The 23,313-nt window shown below is 49.8% G+C and overlaps 1 protein-coding gene across 1 annotated transcript in view; it reads left to right on the top strand.

The window, feature by feature from the left end:
• The window catches only part of SLC22A31 (solute carrier family 22 member 31), a 47,954-nt gene extending 25,226 nt beyond the window's left edge, over positions 1 to 22,728 (top strand). The window contains 14 exon segments of the mRNA XM_060083192.1: positions 17,292 to 17,413; positions 17,746 to 17,927; positions 18,043 to 18,532; positions 19,953 to 19,986; positions 19,989 to 20,055; positions 20,144 to 20,267; positions 20,269 to 20,308; positions 20,710 to 20,753; positions 20,939 to 21,083; positions 21,183 to 21,288; positions 21,408 to 21,622; positions 21,968 to 22,079; positions 22,451 to 22,670; positions 22,672 to 22,728. Of these exon segments, the coding sequence (XP_059939175.1) occupies positions 17,292 to 17,413; positions 17,746 to 17,927; positions 18,043 to 18,532; positions 19,953 to 19,986; positions 19,989 to 20,055; positions 20,144 to 20,267; positions 20,269 to 20,308; positions 20,710 to 20,753; positions 20,939 to 21,083; positions 21,183 to 21,288; positions 21,408 to 21,622; positions 21,968 to 22,079; positions 22,451 to 22,670; positions 22,672 to 22,728 (1,958 nt within the window).
• Positions 22,729 to 23,313: the final 585 nt, after the last annotated feature.

Here is a 23,313-nt window from a genome sequence, read left to right as displayed (position 1 = left end):
GGTAACAACCCCAGTCACTCCACTGTAAACCTGGGGACTGGGTGCGCTTAAAGACCTGGAAAGACAAGTCCCCCGGGGACCAGCTGCTCCCAAAATGGAGGGGCCCTTACCAAGTCTGCTGAGCACCCCGGAGCACCTGAACTCCAGGGACTCACGAGCTGGGTACACGTGTCCAGGCCTAAACCTGTCTCCACCAGTATGTCCCAGGAACCCAGAGGCACCTGTCCCAGCTGTCCCTACGAACCTGCCCCCCTCTGCGTCCGCACAAGACACAGAGGACCCTGGGCAACTTGAAAAACCCAGGTGGACAAGTGAAGCTCTTCAAGACCTGAAGCTCTTGTTCGGGACAGACCAAGAAACTTCACAAACCCAAGGCTGAGCACCCATAACCACTATTTTCTTTTCCGCCTGCCAATACTCCAGCCCACTCGCAAAATAATTAACAGGCTCTGGCGGATCGGGGTAATTACTGTCTTCCTTGCTCTCGGGATTTTCCATGAGTGTCACTACAGTCCGGCACGTATACCCCAGAGGGAACTTCTTTGCCCACGCTGGGTGGTTTAATGTGAGTCACCTTAAAACCTCAGGACCCCATACTTAGCACTGCGTTTTAAGTCACTCTAGCATTTCTCTTAATACTATTTTGCTACCTGCTCTCTGGTTATCTCTCAAGATCAAAACTCTGACTGGTGCAACTTCGAAGCTATTAGCTACTCTCCCCTTTCTCTACCTCTTTCCCTCATCTGCAGGATGGACGGGTAAGTCCCTGGTTCGCACTGCTCAAACTCACGCTTCTTCCACTCGGCCGACTGAACGCTGGGTTTGCTTGCCTCGAGCTAAGTCTGTCATTGACCACAGAGACCCCTTTGTCCATCCTGTAAAAGATTTCAGCCAAGTTTCTGAGGGAAAATGGTTTTCCACTGAAAACCCAAGAGTCAGTGCGGTAACGTGCACAGTCAGAATTGTTTTTTTCCTGCTGAAGAAAATTCTACTATCTCTTGCTTAACTCTTCCCTTAGCAAGAGAAGCAAAGTATGAAGTCAAAATGTGGGGATCAAGAACTGGCATTACAGCACCCCAACATGTTACAGTGGCCCCTCCCAAGTCGGAGCTCCAGCTGCCCATTTGCACTCAAACCCCAGCCCGCTCCCTGACGGAGGGAGGGGACACTGACAGACCGGACATGGATGGAACGTGTTGGGTGCACGCGGGAGAATACTGCCACAACAGGATTAGGTGGCTAGGACTTAAAACCTTGGGCCCGCTGGTCTACTGTGCCCCGCCAGGACATGTTTTTGTATGCCAGGTAGATAAACAACTGTGGGCTACTAATTGCCTAACACAATTATTCCACACCCACGCAATGTATGCTGGGAACTTTAATTACCCCTTCCCTTTCTTGATTCCTTCCTTAAAGGAGCCCAAGCATCGGGCTAGTTCATTAAAACTGTGCACCCAATTAACTCGACATTTTTACCCGGAAACATTCCAGATGGAGATACCTATTTCCTCGGGTACACATTGCTACCATGGTGGGGGGTAGCTGCCCACCAACATGTCCTTTGAAACTTGTCTCGCACCCTCACCATCCTAGCCAATGAGACTGCTAAATCTCTTACTACTTTACAAGAGTCTCTAGGTTCCTTGGCCAAGGTGGCACTTGACAACCGACTGGCCCTGGATTATCTATTGGCAGAACAAGGAAGGGTTTGCGCCATCCCTGACACTTCTTTTATTTATTTTTAATTAATTAATTAATTTCTGGCTGCTTTGGGTCTTTGCTGTTGCACGCGAGCTTTCTCTAGTTGTGTCGAGCAGAGGCTACTCTTTGTTGAGGTGCACGGGCTTCTCATTGCGGTGGCTTCTCCTGCTGTGGAGCACGGGCTCTAGGCGCACGGGCTCAGCAGTTGTGGTGTGCGGGCTTCAGTAGTTGCGGCTCGCGGGCTCTAGAGCGCAGGCTCAGTAGTTGTGGCGCACGGGATTAGCTGCTCCACAGCAAGGGGGATCTTCCCGGACCAGACCTCAAACCCGTGTCCCCTGCATTGGCAGGCGGATTTTTAACCACCGCGCCACCAGGGCAGTCCCCATTCCCACTACTTCTTGGGGCACATATGTCAATACCTCTTCCCAGGTAGAAACCAATGCTGAGAAAATTCGACAACAAGCCACGTGTCTTCAGCAGACAGTTAACCAACAATCCTTGCTATTTAATATGAGCGGAGAAACTGAAAACTGGTTCTCTAGTCTGTTCTCTTGGCTCTCACAAGGTGTAAAAAACTTTCCAGCAGGACGTTTTCATTTTCCCATAACCCTTTTCAGCCATGCTGATTTATGCTATATTTCATCTAGCGCTCTACTGTCTTCCCTACTGTTCTAAAACTGTGACTAAGACTTTGCAGCCCAGGAAGGAGACCTGGGACCAACAGGTCCAGACCTTCCATTCTATAAATAGAGAAACATGTTAAACTTTAACCCCGAGATTAACAAAAATACACACCCAAGCAGAATGGCTTCTTGGCCGGGGCAACATCACCCCCTGTCTGGTCAACAGTTAAGGAAGCCCTCCCAAAGCTAACCTGGTTCCTTCCCTTTCTAGGCCCTTTAATGGCTACTGTTGTTCTTCTCCTTTTTTTTTTTTTTTTTTCGGTACACAGGCCTCTCACTGCTGCGGCCTCTCCCGTTGCGGAGCACAGGCTCCGGACACGCAGGCCCAGAGGCCACGGCTCACGGGCCCGGCCGCTGCGCGGCATGTGGGATCCTCCCGGACCGGGGCACGAACCCGTGTCCCCTGCATCGGCAGGCGGACTCTCAACCACTGCGCCACCAGGGAAGCCCTGTTCTTCTCCTTTTAAGCCCTTGTTTGTTTAACCTTCTGGCTAAGTTTGTGTCTTCTAGGCTCCAACGGTTTCAAGTGAGGCTCACGATGGCTCAAGGAATTCAGCCCATTCCAGCGGAGGGTGGCCTAGGTCCCTACAGGTCCTTGGGACAGTCAGCGAGGGACTTCTACACCTCTAGGGTAGGCTACGTTCTGTGGCCCCTGTCCAGCAGGAAGAAGTTTAGAAGAAGAGACCTTGATGCCCTTACTCCTTAAGAATAAGGGTGTAGAGTCTCTTGGGAGGAATGAGACAGGCCTGGGGCCTGGGACCCTTTGCTGCAGCGCTTGCACCTAGACACACCTCTCCTCAAGCTACAGAATACAGAGAAACTATATGGGACTAAAAATAACTGGGTGCATGTGCAGTTGGGGCAAATTCTGGACCCAAAAGATATAAAAGACAAAAAAAACCCCAACCCCAACTGCCATTTCTGAAGAGCCAGGAGCAAAAACTGGGTGTTGGGAGCAAAAGCCCAGTACTGTGCATGCCCCCCTGCACTCAGCACCACAAAGAAGTGGGCAAATCACCTAAGCCACCCCTCCAGCCCGACCCCTGGACACACCCCTGCCCTCACCCCATATAAGGAACCAGCTCGCACCCCCGTAAGGAGTGAGAAAGGGAACCTGTTTCTTGTTCTCACTCCCCCCTGCAGCCGGTGCAGGGCCCCAGAAAAGCCTTGCTGAATTTCTTGTCTAGCCTCACATCAATGTCTATTGATTAAGCAGGCTAAGAACCCTGGTCAGTATCATGACTACCAGTCTAAGTCAAGTAGATGTAGGAAGAGGCTACCTTACTTGAAAAACAAGGTAACCACAAATCAAAAACATACAACAGATTCAGAAAAACCAAAAAGAAGAGAACACAAGTATAATACAAAAGAAAATCATCAAACCACAAAAGGATAAAGAAAAAGAAAGAGACAAAGACGAAATATAAAATCAATGGGAAAACAAAATTTAGAATGGCAATAAATACATATCTGTCAATAATTTCCTTAAATGTCAATGGACTACATGCTCCAATTAAAAGACACAGAGTGGCAGATTGGATAAAAACAAAACAAAACAAAAGAAGAGGGCTTCCCTGGTGGCGCAGCGGTTGAGAGTCCGCCTGCCGATGCAGGGGACACGGGTTCGTGCCCCGGTCCAGGAAGATCCCACATGCCACGGAGCAGCTAGGCCCATGAGCCACGGCCGCTGAGTCTGCGTGTCCGGAGCCTGCGCGTCCGGAGCCTGAGCTCCGCAATGGAAGAGGCCACAACAGTGAGAGGCCTGTGTACCGCAAAAAAAAAAAAAAAACGAGCCTACAATGTGTTGCCTACAAGAGACCCACTTTAGGGCAAAGGACACACACAGAGTGAAAGTGAGGGGATGGAAAAAGATATTTCACGCAAACAGAAACGACAAGAAAGCAAGGGTCACTATACTCATATCAAACAAAATAGACTTTAAAACAAAGCCCATAAAGCAAGGTAAAGAAGCACGCTATATACTAATAAAGGATGAACACAAGGAAAGGATATTACACTCGTCAACATATATACTCCTTATATAAGAGCACTCAAATACATAAAACAAATAACAGACATAAAGAGAGGAACTGACAGGAATATAATAATAGTAGTAGGAGGAGACTTTAACACCCCACTCAGGGCCTCTAGACAGAGAATCAATAAGGCAACAGAGATCCCAAATGATACAAGAGAGCAGTTACACTCAACTGACATTACATCCAAAAAAACCAGAATACACATTTTTTTCAAATGCATATAGAACATTACCACACACTAGGGTGCAAATCAAGCCTCAACAAATTTAAGACTATGGAAATTATCACAATTATTTTTTCTGACCACAACAGCATGAAACTAGAAATTAACCGCAGAAAAAGAAATGAGAAAATAATGATTACATGGAGGCTAAAAAACATGTTACTAAAAAACCAATGGGTCAATGATGAAATCAAAGAGGAAATTTTAAAATACCTTGAGACAAATGACAATGAAAACACAACCATACCAAATCTATGGGATGCAGCAAAAGCAGTTCTTAGAGAGAAGTTCAGAGCAATACAGGCCTTCCTCAAAAAGCAAGAAAACTCAAATAACCTAATCTACTACTTAAAAGAATTAGAAAAAGAAAAACAAACATACCTAAATTCAGCAGAAAAGAGGAAATAATAAAGATCAGAGAGGAAATAAATAAAATAGAGATTTAAAAAACAATAGAGGGGGCCTCCCTGGTGGCGCAAGTGGTTAAGAGTCCGCCTGCCGATGCAGGGGATACGGGTTCGTGCCCCGGTCTGGGAGGATCCCATATGCCGCGGAGCAGCTGGGCCCGTGAGCCATGGCCGCTGGGCCTGCGCATCCGGAGCCTGTGCTCCGCAACGGGAGAGGCCACAACAGTGAGAGGCCCACATACCGCAAAAAGAAAAAAAAAAAAAAAAAAAAAAACAATAGAGGGGGGCTTCCCTGGTGGCGCAGTGGTTGAGAGTCTGCCTGCCGATGCAGGGGACACGGGTTCGTGCCCCGGTCTGGGAGGATCCCATATGCCGCGGAGCGGCTGGGCCCGTGAGCCATGGCCGCTGAGCCTGCGTGTCCGGAGCCTGTGCTCTGCAACGGGAGAGGCCACAACAGTGAGAGGCCCGCGTACCAAAACAAACAAACAAACAAAAAAAAACACAATAGAGGGCTTCCCTGGTGGCGCAGTGGTTGGGAGTCTACCTGCTGATGCAGGGGATGTGGGTTCTTGCCCTGGTCCGGGAGGATCCCACATGCCGCGCAGTGGCTGAGCGCGAGCCATGGCTGCTGAGCCTGCACGTCCAGAGCCTGTGCTCCGCAATGGGAGAGGCCACAACAGGGAGAGGCCCGCGTACCGCAAAAAAAAAAAAAAAAAAAAAAAAAAAAAAATCAATAAAACCAAGAGCTGGTTCTTTGGCAGGATAAACAAGATTGACAAACCGCTGGCCACGCTCACCAAAAAGAAAAGAGAGAGAACCCAAATAAAATAAGAAATGAAAAAGGAAACATAACAACTGATACTGCAGAAATACAAAAAAACATAAGGGAATACTATGAACAATTATATGCCAACAAATTCGACAACCTAGAAAAAATGGACAAGTTTCTAGAAACATACAGCCCACCAAAACTGCATCAAGAAGAAACAGAGAATGTGAACAGACTGATCACTAAAAGAGAAACAGAATCTGTAATTTTCTTCCCTTTCTTTCTTTCTTTCTTTATTGGCCTCACCATGCAGCATGCGGGATCTTAGTTCCCCAACCAGGGACTGAACCCGTGCCCCCTGCAGTGGATGCATGGAATCCTAACCACTGGACCGCTAGGGAATTCCCTAGAATCTGTAATTTTAAAAAACTCCCTATAGGGACTTCCCTGGTGATGCAGTGGTTAAGACTCCACACTCCCAATGCAGGGGGTCTGGGTTCAATTCCTGGTCCAGGAACTAGAGCTCACATGCATGCTGCAACTAAGAGTTCACATGCCACAACTAGAGAGCCCGTGTGCCGCAACTAAGGAGCTGACGAGCTGCAACTAAGGAGCCCTTGAGCTACAACTAAGGAGCCTGCCTGCCACAACTAAGGACCCCACGTACCGCAACCAAGGAGCCCACGTGCCACAACTTAGATCTCATGCAACCGAATAAACAATTAAAATTAAAATTAAAAACTCCCTATAAACACAAGTCCAGGACCAGATGGCTCCCCAGGGGATTCTAGTAAATATATAAAAAAGAACTTCTACCGATCCTTCTCCAGCGCTTCCAAAAAAAATGGAAGAGAAGGGAACACTATCAAAGACATACTATGAAGCCACCATCACCCTGATACCAAAACCAGACAAAGACACCACCAAAAAAGAAAATTACAGGGCAATATCTCTGATGAATATAGATGCAAAAATTCTCAACAAAATATTAGCAAACCAAATCCAGCAACACATAAAAAAAGATACACCAAGGACAAGTGAGATTCATCACAAGTTCACAAGGATGGTTCAGCATATGCAAATCAATGTGATACACCACATAAATAAAAGACAAAAACCACACGATCATCTCAATAGATGCAAAAAAAGCATTTGACAAAATTCAACATCCATTCATGATTAAAACTCTCACTAAAGTGGGTAAAAAAGGAACATAACATAATAAAAGCTCTTCATGACAAACCCACAGCCAATATATGATGACTTTTTTTTTTGGTTGCTCCAGGCAGCATGCGGGATCTTAGTTCCCCGGCCAGGGATCGAGCCCATGCCCCCTGCCTTGGAAGCGCAGAGTCTTAACCACTGAACCGCCAGGGAAGTCTCACCCACAGCCAATATAATACTCAATGGTGAAAAGCTGAAAGCCTTCCCACAAAAATCTGGAACAAGACAAGGATGCCCACTCTCACCTCTTCTATCCAACATAGTATTGGAAATCCTAGCCACAGTTATGAGATAAGAAAAGAAACAGAAGATATTCAAATTGGAAAGGAAGAGGTAAAACTGTCATTATATGCAGATGATGTGATACTATATATAGAAAACCCTTAAGACTCCACACAAAAACTACCAGAACTAACAAATGAATTCAGCAAGGTACCAGGATACAAGATTACATACAGAAATTGGTTGCATTTCTTTACACCAACAATAAAATATCAGAAAGGGAATGTAAAAAAATATACACCATTTAAAATCTCACCCCCAGGGACTTCCCCGGTGGTGCAGTGGTTAAAAATCCACCTGCCAATGCAGGGTACACAGGTTTGATTCCTGGCCTGGGAAGATCCCACATGCCACAGAGCAACTAAGCCCGTGAGCCACAACTACTGAGCCCTCATGCCACAACTACTGAAGCCCGTGCACCTAGAGCCCATGCTCCGCAACAAGAGAAACCACCGCAATGAGAAGCACTTGCAACATAATGAAGAGTAGCCCCCGCTCGCCGCAACTAGAGAAAGCCCGCACGCAGCAACAAAGACCCAAAGCAGCCAAAAATAAATAAATAAAATAAATTTATTTTAAAAATAGCACCTCCAAAAATAAAATACTTAGGAATAAACCTGACCAAGGAGGTGAAAAACATATATACTGAGAACTATGAAACATTAATAAAAGAAATTGAAGATGATTCAAAGAAATGGAAAGATATCCCATGCTCTTGGACTGGAAGAATTAATATTCTTAAAATGGCCATACTACCCAAAGTAATCTACAGATTTAATGTGATCCCTATCAAATTACCCATGACATGTTTCACAGAACTAGAACAGGTAATCCTAAAATTCATATGCAACCATAAAAGTCCCAGAGTTGCCAAAGCAATCCTGAAGGAAAAGAACAAAGCAGGAGGTATAACCCTCCCAGCCTTCAGACAATACTACAAAGCTACAGTAATCAAAACAGCATTGGCACAAAAGCAGATATATGGGTCAAGGGAATAGAATTAGAGCCCAGAAATAAACCTACACACCTACAGTCAATTAATCTTTGACAAAAGAGGCAAGAATATACAATGGGAAAAAGACAGGCTCTTCGGCAAGTGGTGTTGGGAAAGCTGGAGAATGAAGTTAGAACACACCCTCACACCATGCACAAAAATGAACTCAAAATGGCTTAAAGACTTCAACATAAGACCTAACACCACAAAGCTCCTAGAAGAGATCACAGGCAAAACATTCTCTGACATAAATCGTACCAATGTTTTCTTAAGTCAGTCTCCCGAGGCAATAGAAATAAAAACAAAAGTAAACAAATGAGACCCAATCAAACTTACAAGCTTTTGTACAGCAAAGGAAACCATAAATAAAACAAAAAAAAAACCCTACAGAATGTGTGAAAATATTTACAAATGATGTGACCGCCAAGACCTTCATTTACAAAAGATACAAACAGCTCATACAACTCAACAACAACAACAAAACAGCCCAATTGGAAAACGGGCAGAAGACCTAAATAGACATTTCTCCAAAGAAGAAATACAGGTGGCCAATAGGCACGTGAAAAGATGCTCAACATTGCTAATGATTACAGAAATGCAAATCAAAACTTCGAGGTACCACCTCACACCAGTCAGAATGGCCACCATTAAAAAGTCTACAAACGGGCCTCCCTGGTGGCGCAGTGGTTGGGAGTCCGCCTGCCGATGCAGGGGATACGGGTTCGTGCCCCGGTCTGGGAGGATCCCATGTGCCGCGGAGCGGCTGGGCCCGTGAGCCATGGCCGCTGGGCCTGCGCGTCCGGAGCCTGTGCTCCGCAACGGGAGAGGCCACAGCAGTGAGAGGCCCGCATACCGCAAAAAAAAAAGAAAAAAAAAAAAAAAAAAAAAGTCTACAAACAACAAATGCTGGAGAGGGTGTGAGGTAAAGGGAACCCCTCTGCACTGTTGGTGGGAATGTAAGTTGGTGCAGCCACTGTGGAAAACAGTATGAAGGTTCCTCACAAAACTAAAAATAGAATTACCATATGATCCAGCAATCCCACTCCTGGCCATATATCCAGAGAAAACTATAATTTGAAAATATACATGCACCCCAACGTTCACTGCAGCACTAGTTACAATAGCCAAGACACAGAAACAACCAAAATGTCCACCAACAGATGAACAGAAGATGTGGTACATATATACAATGGAATATTACTCAGCTGTAAAAAAACAACAAAATAATGCCATTTGCAGCAACATGGGTGCAACTAAAGATGATCATACTAAGTGAAGTAGATCAGAAAGAGAAAGACAAATACCATGTGATATCACTTATATATGGAATGTAAAGTATGACACAAATGGACCTATCTATGAAACAGAAACAGAATCACGGACACAGAGAACAGACTGCTGTTTGCTAAAGGGGAGGGGTTTAGGGGAGGGATGGAGTGGGAGGTTGGGGTGAGCAGATGTCAGCTTCTATATGTAGAATGGATAAGCAACATGTTCCTACTGTAGAGCACAGAGAACTAAACTCAACATCCTGTGATAAACCACAGTGCAAAAGAATATTAAAAAACGTGTGTGTGTGTATATATATATAACTGAATCACTTTGCCGTACAGCAGAAATTAACACAACACTGTAAGTCAACTATACTTCAACAAAAAATATATTGATAGGGCTTCCCTGGTGGCGTAGTGGTTGAGAGTCCACCTGCTGATGCAGGGGACACGGGTTCGTGCCCCGGTCCGGGAAGATCCCACATGCCGTGGAGCGGCTGGGCCCGTGAGCCATGGCTGCTGAGCCTGCGCGTCCGGAGCCTGTGCTCCGCAACGGGAGAGGCCACAGCAGTGAGAGGCCCACATACCAAAAAATATATAGAGAGATAGGTAGATAGATAGATAGATAAACCAAAAAAAAAAGAATGAAAGAGAAATTAAGACACTTCCAGATAAACAAAAGCTGGAATAGTTCACTGCCACCAGACCTGCTCTACAGAAATGTTAAAGGCGTCCTTCACGGTGAAATGAAAGGATGCTAGACTGCGATTCAAAGCCATAAGTAAAATAAGGAACACCAGTGTCTTAGTCAACTCGGATGCCACAGCATTTTATCACAGGCTGAGGGGCTTAAACAACATTTACTCCTCTCGGTTCTGGAGGCTGGGAAGCCTGAGATCAAAGTGCTGGCAGATTGGTGGGGGTCCTCTTCCAGGTTTGCAAAAGGCCCATTTCTTGTTGTGTGCTCACATGGTGGAGCGAGAGGAAGAGCTCTCTCTTGTGTCTCCTCTTATTAAGACCACTGATCACATCCTGAAAGCTCTACCCTCAATACCTAATCACCCCCAAAGGCTCTGCCTCCAAATACCATCCCATTGCGGGTTGGGGCTTCAACACATGAATTTGGGGGGACACAAATCAGCCAATAGCAAATAGTAAAGGTAAATACATAGGTAAGCATAAAAGCCACTATTATTGAACTTTGGTTTATAACTCTACTGTTTCTAATATTATTTAATAGACAAATGCACACAATAATCATTGTAAATCTTTGAACACAATATATAAAGATGTAATCTGTGAAAATAACAATCTAAAGGAGGGACAGAGGGGCTTCCCTGGTGGTACAGTGGTTAAGAATCCGCCTGCCAATGCAGGGGACATGGGTTCAATCCCTGGCCCAGGAAGATCCCACATGCCGTGGAGCAGCTAAGCCCGTGCACCACAACTACTAAGCCTGCGCTCTAGAGCCCGCGAGCCACAACTACTAAAGCCTCCGTGCCACAACTACCGAAGCCCACGCACCTAGAGCCCGTGTTCTGCAACAAGAGAAGCCACGACAATGAGAAGCCCAGGCACCGCAACGAAGAGTAGCCCCCGCTCACTGCAACTAGAGAAAGCCCACGCACACAGTAACAAAGACCCAACACAGCCAAAAACAAACAAATTAATTAATTAATTAAAAAATAATTTAAAAAATAAAGGAGGGACAGAAATATACAGGAGCAGGGTATTTGTATATTATTGAAACTAATTGGTATTATTTATATAATACAAAAATGGTATTGTTAAATGCCATTTAAATGGTATTATTTAAATAAGTTTAACCTAGGTTGTCGTAAGATGTTAACTGTAATCCCCAAAGTAACCACAAACAACTAAAAAGCATATGGAAAAAGAAAATGGAATCAAGATGGCATGCTTAAAAAAATTAACTAAATACAAAAGCAGACAGTAATGGAAGAACTAAGGAACGATAACAACAAGGAATCCCACACACAGAAGACATACACAAAACAAAGGAACGTAGAAGTAAATCCAAGAGAGCTGGGGCGGCTATACTATTATCAGACAAAATAGAACGTAACTTAAAAATTGTTACAAGAATCAATGAAAGACATTATATATTGATTTTTTTTTTTTTTTTTTTTTTTGTGGTACGCGGGCCTCTCACTGTTGTGGCCTCTCCCATTGCGGAGCACAGGCTCCGGGCGTGCAGGCTCAGTGGCCATGGCTCACGGGCCCAGCCGCTCCGCGACATGTGGGATCTTCCCGGACCGGGGCACGAACCTGTGACCCCTCCATCAGCAGGCGGACTCTCAACCACTGCGCCACCAGGGAAGCCCTATATATTGATTTTTAAAAAGACATTATATATTGATGACTTAAAAATTCTTACAAGAATCAGTGAAAGACATTATATATTGATTTGTTATAAGAATAAATGAAAAACATTATATATTGATTTTTAAGATTTTATATATATATATATATATATATATATATATCTCCATCAAGGAGATATAAAAATCATAAACATATACACACCAAATTACAGAGCCCCAAAACATACGATCTAAAAACTGACAGAACTGACGGAAGAAATAGATAGTTCTATAACAATAATTGGAAACATCAATTCCCCACTTTCATAATGGATGAAACAACTGGACAAAAATTCAGTAAGGAAATGGAGGGCTTGAACACTATAGTTAGATCTCACAGACATACACAGAACATTTCACCCAACAACAGCAGAATAAACATTCTTCTCATGTGTACATGGAACATTCTCAAGAACAGATAACTCACTAGGCCATGAAACAAGTCCCAGTAAATTTGAAAAGACTGAAATAACACAAATGATCTTCTCTGACCACACTGGAATGAAGTTAGAAATCAGTAACAGAAAGGAAAGTGGAAAATTCCAAACACGTGGAAATTAAAGAACACGCTCTTAAATAATCAATGAGTCAAAGAAGAAGTCGCAAAGGAAATTTTGGAAATTCTTGGAGACTATAGAAAATGAAAAACTTATAGGATGCAGTGAATAGAGTACTCCAAGGGAATCTTATAGCTGTAAACGCCTGTTACACAAAAAACAATGAAATCAATAACCCAACTTCACACCTTGAAGAACAAGAAAAAGAAGAGAAAACTAAACCCAAAGCCAGTAGAAGTGAGGCTTTGGGTTTAGTTTAAAGGATAAAGACTGGAGTGGAGATACGTGAAATAATCAACAGAATCAGCAAAACAAGCTGGTTCTTTGAAAAGATCAATTAAGTGGACAGTTCTTTATGGAGGCTAAGAAACAACAGAAGACTCAAATTCCTATCATCAGTAGTGAACAAGGGGACATTACTATGGGTTTTGCAGAAATAAGGAAAGGTTATACAATCAACAACGGCAGTATATTAGAAAACCTATATGAAATGGACAAATACCTAGAAACACACAAATTACCCAAACTGACCCAGGAAGAAATAAGAATAGATCTGTAAGAAATAAAGAGACTGAGTCAGTAATCAAAAACATCCCAAGAAAGCAAGCCCAGGAACAGATGGCTTCACAGGTGAATTCCACCAAACATTAAGGAATTAACACTGATCCACTCCCAACTCTTGCAAAAAGCAGAAGAGGAAGGAACACCTCTGAAGTTATTGGACATGCCCTAAGCTATGAGGACAGCATAATCCTGATTCCAAAGTCAGACAAACACACCAAAGAAAAAAACTATAGACCCGTATCTTATGAATACAGATGCAAATATCCTCAAGAAAATACTAGCAAATATCACTCATATGTGGAATCTAATTTTTAAAAATGATACAAATGAACTTATTTACAAAACAGAAATGGACTTACAGATATCGGAAACAAATTTATGGTTACCAAAGGGGAAACGGGGCGGGGGGATAAATCAGGAGCTTAGGATTAACATACACACACTACTATATATTAAATAACCAACAAGAACCTACTGTATAGCACAGGGACCACTACTCAGTATTCTGTGGTAATCTCTATGAGAAAAGAATTTGGAAAAGAGTGGATATATGTATATGTATAACTGAATCACTTTGCTGTACACCCGAAACTAACACAACATTGTAAATCAGCTATAAATCAATAAAATATTTTTTAAAAAAGAAAGGGGACTTCCCTGGTGGCCCAGTGGTTGAGAGTCCGCCTGCCGATGCAGGGGACACGGGTTCGTGCCCCGGTCCGGGAGGATCCCACATGCCGCGGAGCGGCTGGGCCCGTGAGCCATGGCCGCTGAGCCTGCGCGTCCGGAGCCTGTGCTCCGCAGCGGGAGAGGCCACAGCAGTGAGAGGCCCGCGTACCACAAAAAAAAAAAAAAAAGAAAGGAAATACTAGCATGCTGAATCCAGCAGCACATTAAAATGATTATACACCATGATCATGCGGGATTTATCTGAGGAATTAGAAGGGTGGTTCCACACACAAAAGTCAATCAATGTAATACACCACATGAATAGAAGGAAGGGAAAAAGTACCACATGATCATCTCAATTAATGCAGAAAAAGCATTCGATAATATTCAGCATAATTTCATGATAAAACATTTTAAAACCAGGAATAGGGACTTCCCTGGTGGTCCAGTGGTAAAAAATCCGCCTTCCAATGCAGGGGACGCAGGTTTGATCCCTAGTCAGGGAACTAATATCCCACATGCTGCAGGTCAACCAAGCCCGCGTGCCACAACTACTGAGCTCAAGCACCTCAACTAGAGAGCCTGTGTGCCACAAACTATAGAGCCCATGCACCCTGGTGCCCAGGCGCCACAACCAGAGGAGACAAAATCCGCACAGCACAACTAGAGAGAAGCCCGCGCACCGCAATGAAGAGCCCACGCGCCACAACGAAAGGTCCCGCATGCCTCAACGAAGATCCCACGTGCTGCAACTAAGAATAGACGCAACCAAAAATTAATAAATAAATAATAAATCTTTAAAAAAAAGGAATAGAAGGAGAATACCTCAGCAGGCCCCAAGCTAATATCCCAAATACCCAAAGCTAATATAATAATCAGTGATGAAAGGCTAAAAATTCTTCCTCTAAAATCTGGAACAAGACAAGGATGTCCATTTTCACCACTTCTATTCAATATTATAGTAAAAGTTCTAGTCAGAGAAAGAAATAAAAGGCATTCAAATTAGACAGGAAGAAGTAAAACTATCTCTATTTGCAGATGACTTGATGTCATATGTAGAAAGTCCTAATAAAGAAATTCAGCAAAATTGTCGGATACCAGACCAGTATTTTTTAATGACTTGTACTTCTATACACTAGCAATGAACAATCTGAAAAGGAAATTTATAAGTTAACCTCACTTATAATAGCATCAAAAATAATAAAATACTTAGGAATAAATTCAATCAAGTCCAAGATCTGTATATCCCAAACCCCAAAACCCTTCTGAAAGACATTAAAGATGACTTAAATAAATGGAAAGACATCTTGTGAAACTTAATATTGTTAAGACGGCAATATTCCCCAAGCATTCTATAGATTCAACATAATCCCTACTAAAATCCCAACATTCTTTTTTGCAGAAATAGAAAAAGTGATCCTAAAATTCCTATGGAGTTGCTAGTGAAAAACAGTCAAATAGTCGAAACAATCTTTAAAAAGAACAGAGTTGGAGGACTCACACCTCTCAATTTCAAAACATACTACAAAGCTCCAGTTTTCAAGACATTATGCTTCTGGCATGAGGTCAGATATAGGGATCATTGGAATAAAATTGAGAGTCCAGATATTAACCATACAACTGGTTTCATCAAGGGTGCCAACACAATTCAATGGGGAAAAAACAGGCCTTTCAACAAACGGTGCTGGGAAATCTGGATATCCACATGCAAAACAATGAAGTTGAACTCTTATCACATACCATATAAAAATTAACTCAAATTGGATCAAAGCCTTACATCTAAGAGCTGAAACTATAAAACGATTATAAGGAACATAGGTGTAAATCTTCATGATCTTGAATTTGGTAAAATGGCTTCTTACATATGACACTACAAGCATGAGCATAAAGAGAAAATTAATTGAAACTCATCAGCGTTAAAAACTTTTGTGTGGGCTTCCCTGGTGGCACAGTGGTTGAGAGTCCGCCGGCCGATGCAGGGGACACGGGTTCGTGCCCCGGTCCGGGAAGATCCCACATGCCGTGGAGCGGCTGGGCCCGTGAGCCATGGCCGCTGAGCCTGCGCGTCCGGAGCCTGTGCTCCGCAACGGGAGAGGCCGCAGCAGTGAGAGGCCCGCGTACCGCAAAAAAAAAAAAAAAAAAAAAAGGAAATGAAAAGACAACTTACAGGATGGGAGAAAATATTTGCACATCATGTATCTAATGATGTCTAGTATCCAGCATACCTAAAGAATTCTTACAACTGAACAAAAATGCATGCAACCCAAGTAAAAAATGGGCAAAGGATTCGAACAGTGATTTCTCCAAAGACAAACACACATCCAACAAGCACATGAAAAGATGCCCAACATCACTAGCCATTAGGAAAATGCAAATCAAAACCTGAGTAAGCTTTCACTGCTAGGGCCCCGGTTCGATCCCTGTTAGGGGAACTGTAATCCCACAAGCCTTTCTGAGTGGCAAAAAACAAAAAAACACACACCTCAGTGAGATATTTCACACCAACCAGGATGGGGCTAGTTCTGTTTTGGGTTTTTTTTGGTTTTTGTTTTTTTAAGAGAAAACAGGTGTTGGCGAGGAGGTGGAGAAACTGGAACCCTCATATATTGCTAGTGGGAATGCAAAATAGGCAACCACTGTGGAAAATGGCTTGGTGAGTCCTCAAAAAATCAAACACAGACTCACCACATGACCCAGCAATTCCACTGCTAGGTATACACCCAAAAGAACTGAAAATAGGGAGTCAAACACTTGTACACAAGTCACAAAAGGCAAGTAGTGGAAGCAACCCAAATGTCCATCAGCAGAAGAATGGATAAGCAAAATGTGACATACCTATATAATGGAACATTATTCAGCCATAAAAGAGAATGAAGTCCTGACACCTGCTACAATGTGGGTGAACCCTGAAAACATTATTCTTAGTGAAAGAAGCCAGATCCCAAAGGCCACGTGTTGTATGGCTGGCGGTTGCCAGGTGGCTGAAGGAGGCGGACTAGGGAGTGATCACTTAATCATTACTTAATGGGTACCAGGTTTTCTTCCGTGGTGATGATAAAATACTGGAACTTGATACAGGTGGTGGTGGTACCTTAAATGGTTAGTTTCATGTTATGTGAATTTTTCTTCAATTAAAAAAAAATTAAGGGGCTTCCCTGGTGGCGCAGTGGTTGAGAGTCCGCCTGCCAATGTAGGACACACGGGTTCGAGCCCTGGTCTGGGAAGATCCCACATGCCACGGAGCAGCTGGCCCCGTGAGCCACAATTACTGAGCCTGGGCTCCGCAACAAGAGAGGCCGCGATAGTGAGAGGCCCGCGCACCGCGATGAGGAGTGGCCCCCACTTGCCACAACTAGAGAAAGCCCTCGCACAGAAACGAAGACCCAACACAACCATAAATTTAAAAAAATTAAAAAAAAAAAGAGCCGGTGACACGTACGTGCGCCGAGACAGCGCGAATTGGAGAAAAAAAAATTAAGCATAATCTACAGGACCTATTTTAACTTTCCTCCCTGCGAAAAAAGTGAAAAACAAACGCGACTTACCTTGTTCCTGGGATGGAAGACCCTCCAACGTGACGGTGTCGGCCAAGCAGAAGGGCAGCGTATTCCGAGCCAAGCTCACAGGAGGACCAGCGCGGGATAAAGTAACTTGGAAGCTCGTTTTGCCGAATTACCCTAAGATAACCCTCAAACTTCTGAGGACGCGCAGCACCGAATGGGGCCTCTCCTTTTCGGACACCACGCTCCGCCGGGGCTGCAGACCGGTGGCCACGCAGGACGGTCCCCGGAGGACGACGGGAGCTGGACGGGTTAGGGTTCGAGCTGGACGGTCCGAGCTGGACGGCCGGAGGCGCTCCCTCCCTGGCTGCAGCGCCGCGGCCGGCCGCCGGGGAGCAGTGGTGGCCCGCGCTCCGCAGGCCTGGCCCGAGGCCGGCACGGGGTCCTGTAAGTATCCGGCGTTCCCCGACCTCTCCAGGCCCCGAGCCGCCTGAGGGAGCGTCAGCCCGGGGTCCGCGGGGGCGACCGAGGCGCTGCCTCCCGACCTCCTTCCTGCTCCGACGCCGCTCGGAACTCGCGCGCTCCAAAGCGCCCCGGAGGCCGCGCCCCCAGGCCACGCTCCGTGCTAGGACGTCTCGCTGACCACGCCCCCGCGTCCACGTACAGGCCCCTCACCTGCCCGGCCCTCGGTGGCCCCGCCCCCGCCCGCTCCAGGCCACACACCAGCCCCGCCCATCGGCCCAGGCCCCAACCATCGGCCTGCTTTGCCTTCCAGGGCTCCGCCCAGCCGACACCGCCCCTCTCCGGCCCCGCCTCTCTCCGGGCCCCGGCCGGGCCCCGCTCCGCCGGCCTCCAGAGCACAGACACCGCCCCTATGGGGCCTCGCTCTCTCAGGCCCCGCCCCGCAGGTACCGTCCCGCTCAGGCCCCGCCCCGCCGGCATCCGGAGTGCAGAGCCTTGGGGTGGAGCTGGAGGCGGGCTTGGTGCGCGCGGCGGGCGGCTTCGGCCGGTCCCGGTGCCTGCTGGCCGCCGCCTCGTGGCTGCCGTGCGTGGCGCTGGGGTTGGCGCTGGGCTCGGAGCTGCTGCTCACCGCGCTGCCCGCGAACCCCTGCGGGCCGGACCTCGCGCTCGCCCCCGGCCCCTGCCTGCCGCTGAGCTACCACGAGCCCGCGCCCCGCGTCCGCCCCAACGGCACGCGGTCCTGCACGCGCGGCTGGCGCTACGCGCTGCCCGCCGCCGGCCTGCTGCGCAGCCCGGTCACCCGGGTCTTCTGCACCTGCCCCTCCGTCCCCCTCCCTCGTCCTCTGCTTCCCTGCTCTGTCTCCCCCCACTCCGTCCCCCTGCCCTCGGCGCCCTTCCTCTGTTCCCCCTCCTCCAGTCCCGCCTCCGTCTTCGGCCCTTGATCGACCAGGGCTGTGGCACTGGGGCTTTCGATTGCGGGGGGCCCAGCCCCCTCCTGTCTGACGGTGCAGCAGGTGTCCAAGTAGGCAGGGTGCCGGGCCTAAAGGCAGAGTCCGAGGCTGGGGGCTGCCAAGGTGGGCAGGCAGTCCGGGAGGGAAGCGGTAAGCTGAAGGTTTGAGCAGGTAGGTGCCCAGCGGTCAGCAGCGCCTGGAGTTCCCTTCGGTGCCATGAACATTCTAGCAACCTGTGGCTTTGGGCTATGCAGGTGTTCAGACTGGGCTCCCAAGACTTTGAATCAAGAGAGTGATTGGGTCACTTCCATTTTTGAAGAGCAGACCTCCCACCTGTAAGGTGTGTGCAGGCTGGCCTAGGGGCAAGGACGCCAAGGGCTCTTCCCAGGGCTCCAGGAGCGGAGAGGGTAACGGGGCCTCCCTCCCCACCCTCTGGCTAGGCCAGCCCACCCTGCCTTCCTCTTGGCAGCCTCTGCCCCGCAGCCCCACCCTCTGCCCCCGGGTGGAAGGGCCCCGGGTGGAAGGGCCCCGGGTGGAAGGGCCCCGGGAGGAAGGGCCCCGGGTGGAAGGGCCCCGGGTGGAAGGGCCCCGGGTGGAAGGGCCCCGGGTGGAAACTTGGACAGGGTTGCCACATCCCTGCCAGGCCCATCTGGGGCCCTGAACCGGCTGGGCTTCCTCCTTCTGGCCACCTGTTTGGTGTAGTGATGGATCCTCGCCCACCAGCTTTCACAAGCAGTCGGATTTTAAAATAAAAACTCTGACGTAGTGTGACCCAAAAGGGTGTGTGAAGCTTGAGGAGAAGACACAGAGTAGGCCGGGAGGTGCAAAGCTGAGGTCAAGGGCCCTTGGCCGGGAAAAGCCGGTGGGCATGGCCCTGCAGCCTGTTGCGGAAGTGCACAGGCGAGGGGAGGGCAGGAGAGGCCCTGGGGCCAGCCTGGCAGCAGCGTGATGGCCAGAGAAAGGCAGGTGCAACCCCGTCCAGAGCAAAGGAGAAACCAGACGTGGGGCTCCATGCGGGTGTCCTGGGGACCCCAGGCCTCTACCCCCTGGGGGCTCAGACCAGGAACTGTCCAGTTCCACGTGAAGACCACCAGGGTCAGGAGGCCACGCTGTGTGACCCTGAGCAAGTCCCTTGTCTCTCTCTACCTCTTTCCCCGTGTCTCCAGGGAGGAATCGGAACAGGATACCTAGGGTCCCTTCCAGTGTGACGTTCTGGGAACTCCAGCGGGGTAGGGGTCCTGGCTAGCTGACAGGTGACTGGTGTCCCCTACAGTGGAACCTCGCGTGTGAGGACGGCTGGAAGGTGCCCCGGAGCAGGTGGACTACCTCCTGGGCTGGTTGCTGGGCTGTGTCCTCCTGGGCCCAGGCTGTGACCGGTGAGGTGCCGCCCCTGCCTTCTGCCCTGGCAGCCCGCCCCCGAGCCCTCCTGACCCAAATCCACGTGTGTCCCCTGCTGCCCACTAGGTTTGGCCGCCGGGCTGTGTTTGTGGGCTCCCTGGTGCTGGCCACGGGCCTGGGGACCAGCAAGGCCCTGGCCACTGGCTTTCCCGCCCTGCTGGTTTTGCGGCTGCTTCGTGGGGGGGGCCTCAGCAGGGGCCTCCCTCGCCCTCTGTGTGGCTCATGAGTACCGTGGGGGGCTCTGGGGGGTGCCCACTCAGGCTAGGCCTCTGACCCACTGGAAGGTGCCTTTCTGGCACTCCAGTTGAGGGCCCTCCTCCAGATGGTGAGCGGGGAACTGTTTGCTCTGTGGGCTCTGCTTTTTGTGGGCAGGCCCGGGTGCCAGAGCGAGCAGCGCGTTGGCCTCAGATGTCCAGGTCCTGGGCAGGCCAGCGACTGATCACCACAGCCCTGGACAGAGCAGCCCTCCCGAGAGGCCTGGGCCTCAGGCCGTCTGTGTCTGCCCAGGCCTGGAGCTGTGTGACGCCCCGCACCGCCTGGCATTCTCCATGGGGGCGGCCTCTTCTCTGTGGCGGGCATGCTGCTGCTGCCCGGCCTGGCCCTGCTCCCAGGAGGACTGGCGCCTTCTGCAGGGGCTGAGCGCCCTGGCAACGGGACTCCTGCTGCTGTTTTGGGGGTGAGTGAGAGGGGTTCACATCCTCTGTGGAGGCCACATGTGTTGCTTCCCTCTGACCTCCATGGAGCACCAGGAAGATGGGCACGGGACAGGGACACAGGGACACAAAGAGCCATGCACTGTGCTTCGCCACTGTGTCCTTCTGTACCGGGAGGTCCCTTGGCATCCTCCCCCAAAACCCGCAGGTTTCCAGCCCTGTTCCCCGAGTCTCCCTGCTGGCTGCTGGCCACAGGGCAGCCGGCCCGAGCCAGGAAGATCTTGTGGCGCTTTGCGGAAGCCAGCGGTGTGGACCCCAAAGACAGTTCGGAGGAGGAACGCTCCCTCGCTACGGATAATGGACCAGCCAGGGAGAAGGGAGACCTGGGTGCTGGAGGAGGGAGGAGAGGTGTCATCCCCTCATCCATGCCCCATTATGTCCCCGGGGCCACAGAGCTGGACGTGCTGTGTGCAGGGAGCCCCCAGCCCCGGCACCACTCGGTCCTGGTACTCCGGCATACCCGCGTCGCCTGGAGAAATGGACTCATCCTGGGCTTCAGTTCGTGAGGAGGGTAGGGAGGGTGTGGGTGGGTGAAGGGGAGGGAGGGATCTTGGCCTTTCCCATGGGGTGAGAGTCCCCGGCTCTGGCTGGGCCTGCAGCTTTGCCGTGCCTCCCAGGCTGATCGGCGGGGGTATCAGAGCCAGCTTCCTGCGCAACCTGGCCACACGTGACCCCGCCTTCTGTTGGCCCTACTTCCTGGAGGCCAGCCTGGAGGCAGCGGCCGCCATCTTCCAGCTCCTGACAGCAGACCTCTGGGGGCGCCGCCCAGTCCTGCTGCTGGGCACCTTGGTCCTGGGCCTGGCACCCCTGCTGCTCCTTGCAGGGGCCCAGTGTGAGTGCAGGGCCCTGCAGGCTGGCAGAGTTGTCATGTGTGGTTGGGGGTTTGCCCAGTGGTGGTGGGGATCCCGGAGAGGCAGGCACAGGGCATGAGGCATTCGGATGAGGTTGCTGTTCTTCTCTCCCCACCCACCTCCCCAGTGTGCACCCGGGGAAACTGAGGCCCAAAGAGGTGAGGGCCAAAAAGATTCTACGTGAAGCGGCTTAATATAGGGCTTGGGTTGGACGGGGGGCAGCCTGCAACCACTGACCCCAAGTGCAGGAGCAGAGGTGGAAGGCTGGGGAGGCCCGGATCCCTGAGACCCTGGTGAGGGGAGGGAGGAAGTGTGGGCAGCGTAGGACCTGCCTGGCTGGACGGTGCTGTCCGTCTCTGTCCCGGGGCTCCTGGCCTCCCAGGCAGCGTCCGCCCTCAGCAGCCTCTTTTCAGCCGAGGTCTTCCTCACGGTGAGCAGGTGAGCAGGATGCAGGGTTGGAGGGCAGGGCCCTGCCCGTGCACCCCGCGCTCCCCACATCCCCAGGTCCGTGCCATCGGGACCAGAGTTCAGGTGTCTCTTCCTGGGTGGCAGGGGGGACAATGGCCGCAGAAGGGTCTGCGTATCAGCTCAGGAGTGGAGGAGGGGGTGGCCGGAAGTGAGAGACCCCAGAGAGGGTCGGAGTCCAGGGCAAAAATCAACTTTCAGTTTTCTAATGAAAAGGACAACGCTTGATCCAGGGCAGCTTCCCCCCCAGCCTTTGCAGGTGTCTTCCTGGGGCCCGCTAAGGGCCACCCACCCAGGAGCGTGGGGTGCCCCGCTGGGCCGTGTCCCACCGCCCCCTCTGGCAGGGGTGCCGGGCTGGGCCTGGTGCTGGGAGCTGGGTTCCTGGGCCAGGCGGCCACCCCGCTCACCGACACGCGTGGCCGGCACGGCTTCTTCCTGCAACATGTGGTCTTCACGTTCTTTGCCGTCCTCGCCCTGCTTTGCGTCCTGCTGCTGCCCGAGAGCTGTGGCCACGCGCTGCCCCAGTCGCTGCAGGACGCCGACGGCCCCCGCCAGGACCACCTGCCCCCTGCTGCCAGCCTCCCTCCCCAGGGCCGGGACACAGCTGGTGCAGGAGGGGTGACCAGGCTGCAGAGACACACCACCCTCCAGTACGGGCAGACGGGTCTTGGGAAGGAACGGGAGGGCAGTGGGAAGTGGGCCTCTTTGCCGGGGGCCCTGGTTCCCCCTCCACGTGGGGAGCAGAAAGGCGTCCGTGGAACTTGGCACCCTCGCTGGTTCTTCCCTCAGGCTGCACCCTTGGCTGAAGGGGGCTTCTGGTGTCCACCTCCCCGTCACAACCAGGCTTCCGCAGCCTCTCCCACTGCCCCCACCCCCTCGGGGGCCAGCCCACTGCTGCGGCTCTGGGGTGACTGAGGTGCAGAAAGGCCCTGCAAGTCGCCGTGCCAACTGTGCATCGGAGATGAGCACGTGTTTAATTCATGTTTGCCCGAGAGCTGCTTCCTTTCATACAGAGATGAGATCAGCGTGGGTGGGAAGCAGAGCTGGGAATGGGGCCTCTGACCCCATTGGAGGCGACTGACGGGGCAGGAGGAGCGCCTCCTTCTGGCCACTCCACTCCAGGCTTTGGGCCCTGACTTCCCCTGGCGGAGACCAGGCTGGCCAAGACCCCAGGGCGGGGCGCAGGGCCCTCTGTCCATCTCGACAC

This window comes from Mesoplodon densirostris, chromosome 19, assembly GCF_025265405.1.
Source record: "Mesoplodon densirostris isolate mMesDen1 chromosome 19, mMesDen1 primary haplotype, whole genome shotgun sequence".
Lineage (NCBI taxonomy): Eukaryota > Metazoa > Chordata > Mammalia > Artiodactyla > Ziphiidae > Mesoplodon > Mesoplodon densirostris.
Note: the sequence above shows the minus strand (reverse complement) of the source record. Positions and strands in the feature narration are given on the sequence as shown.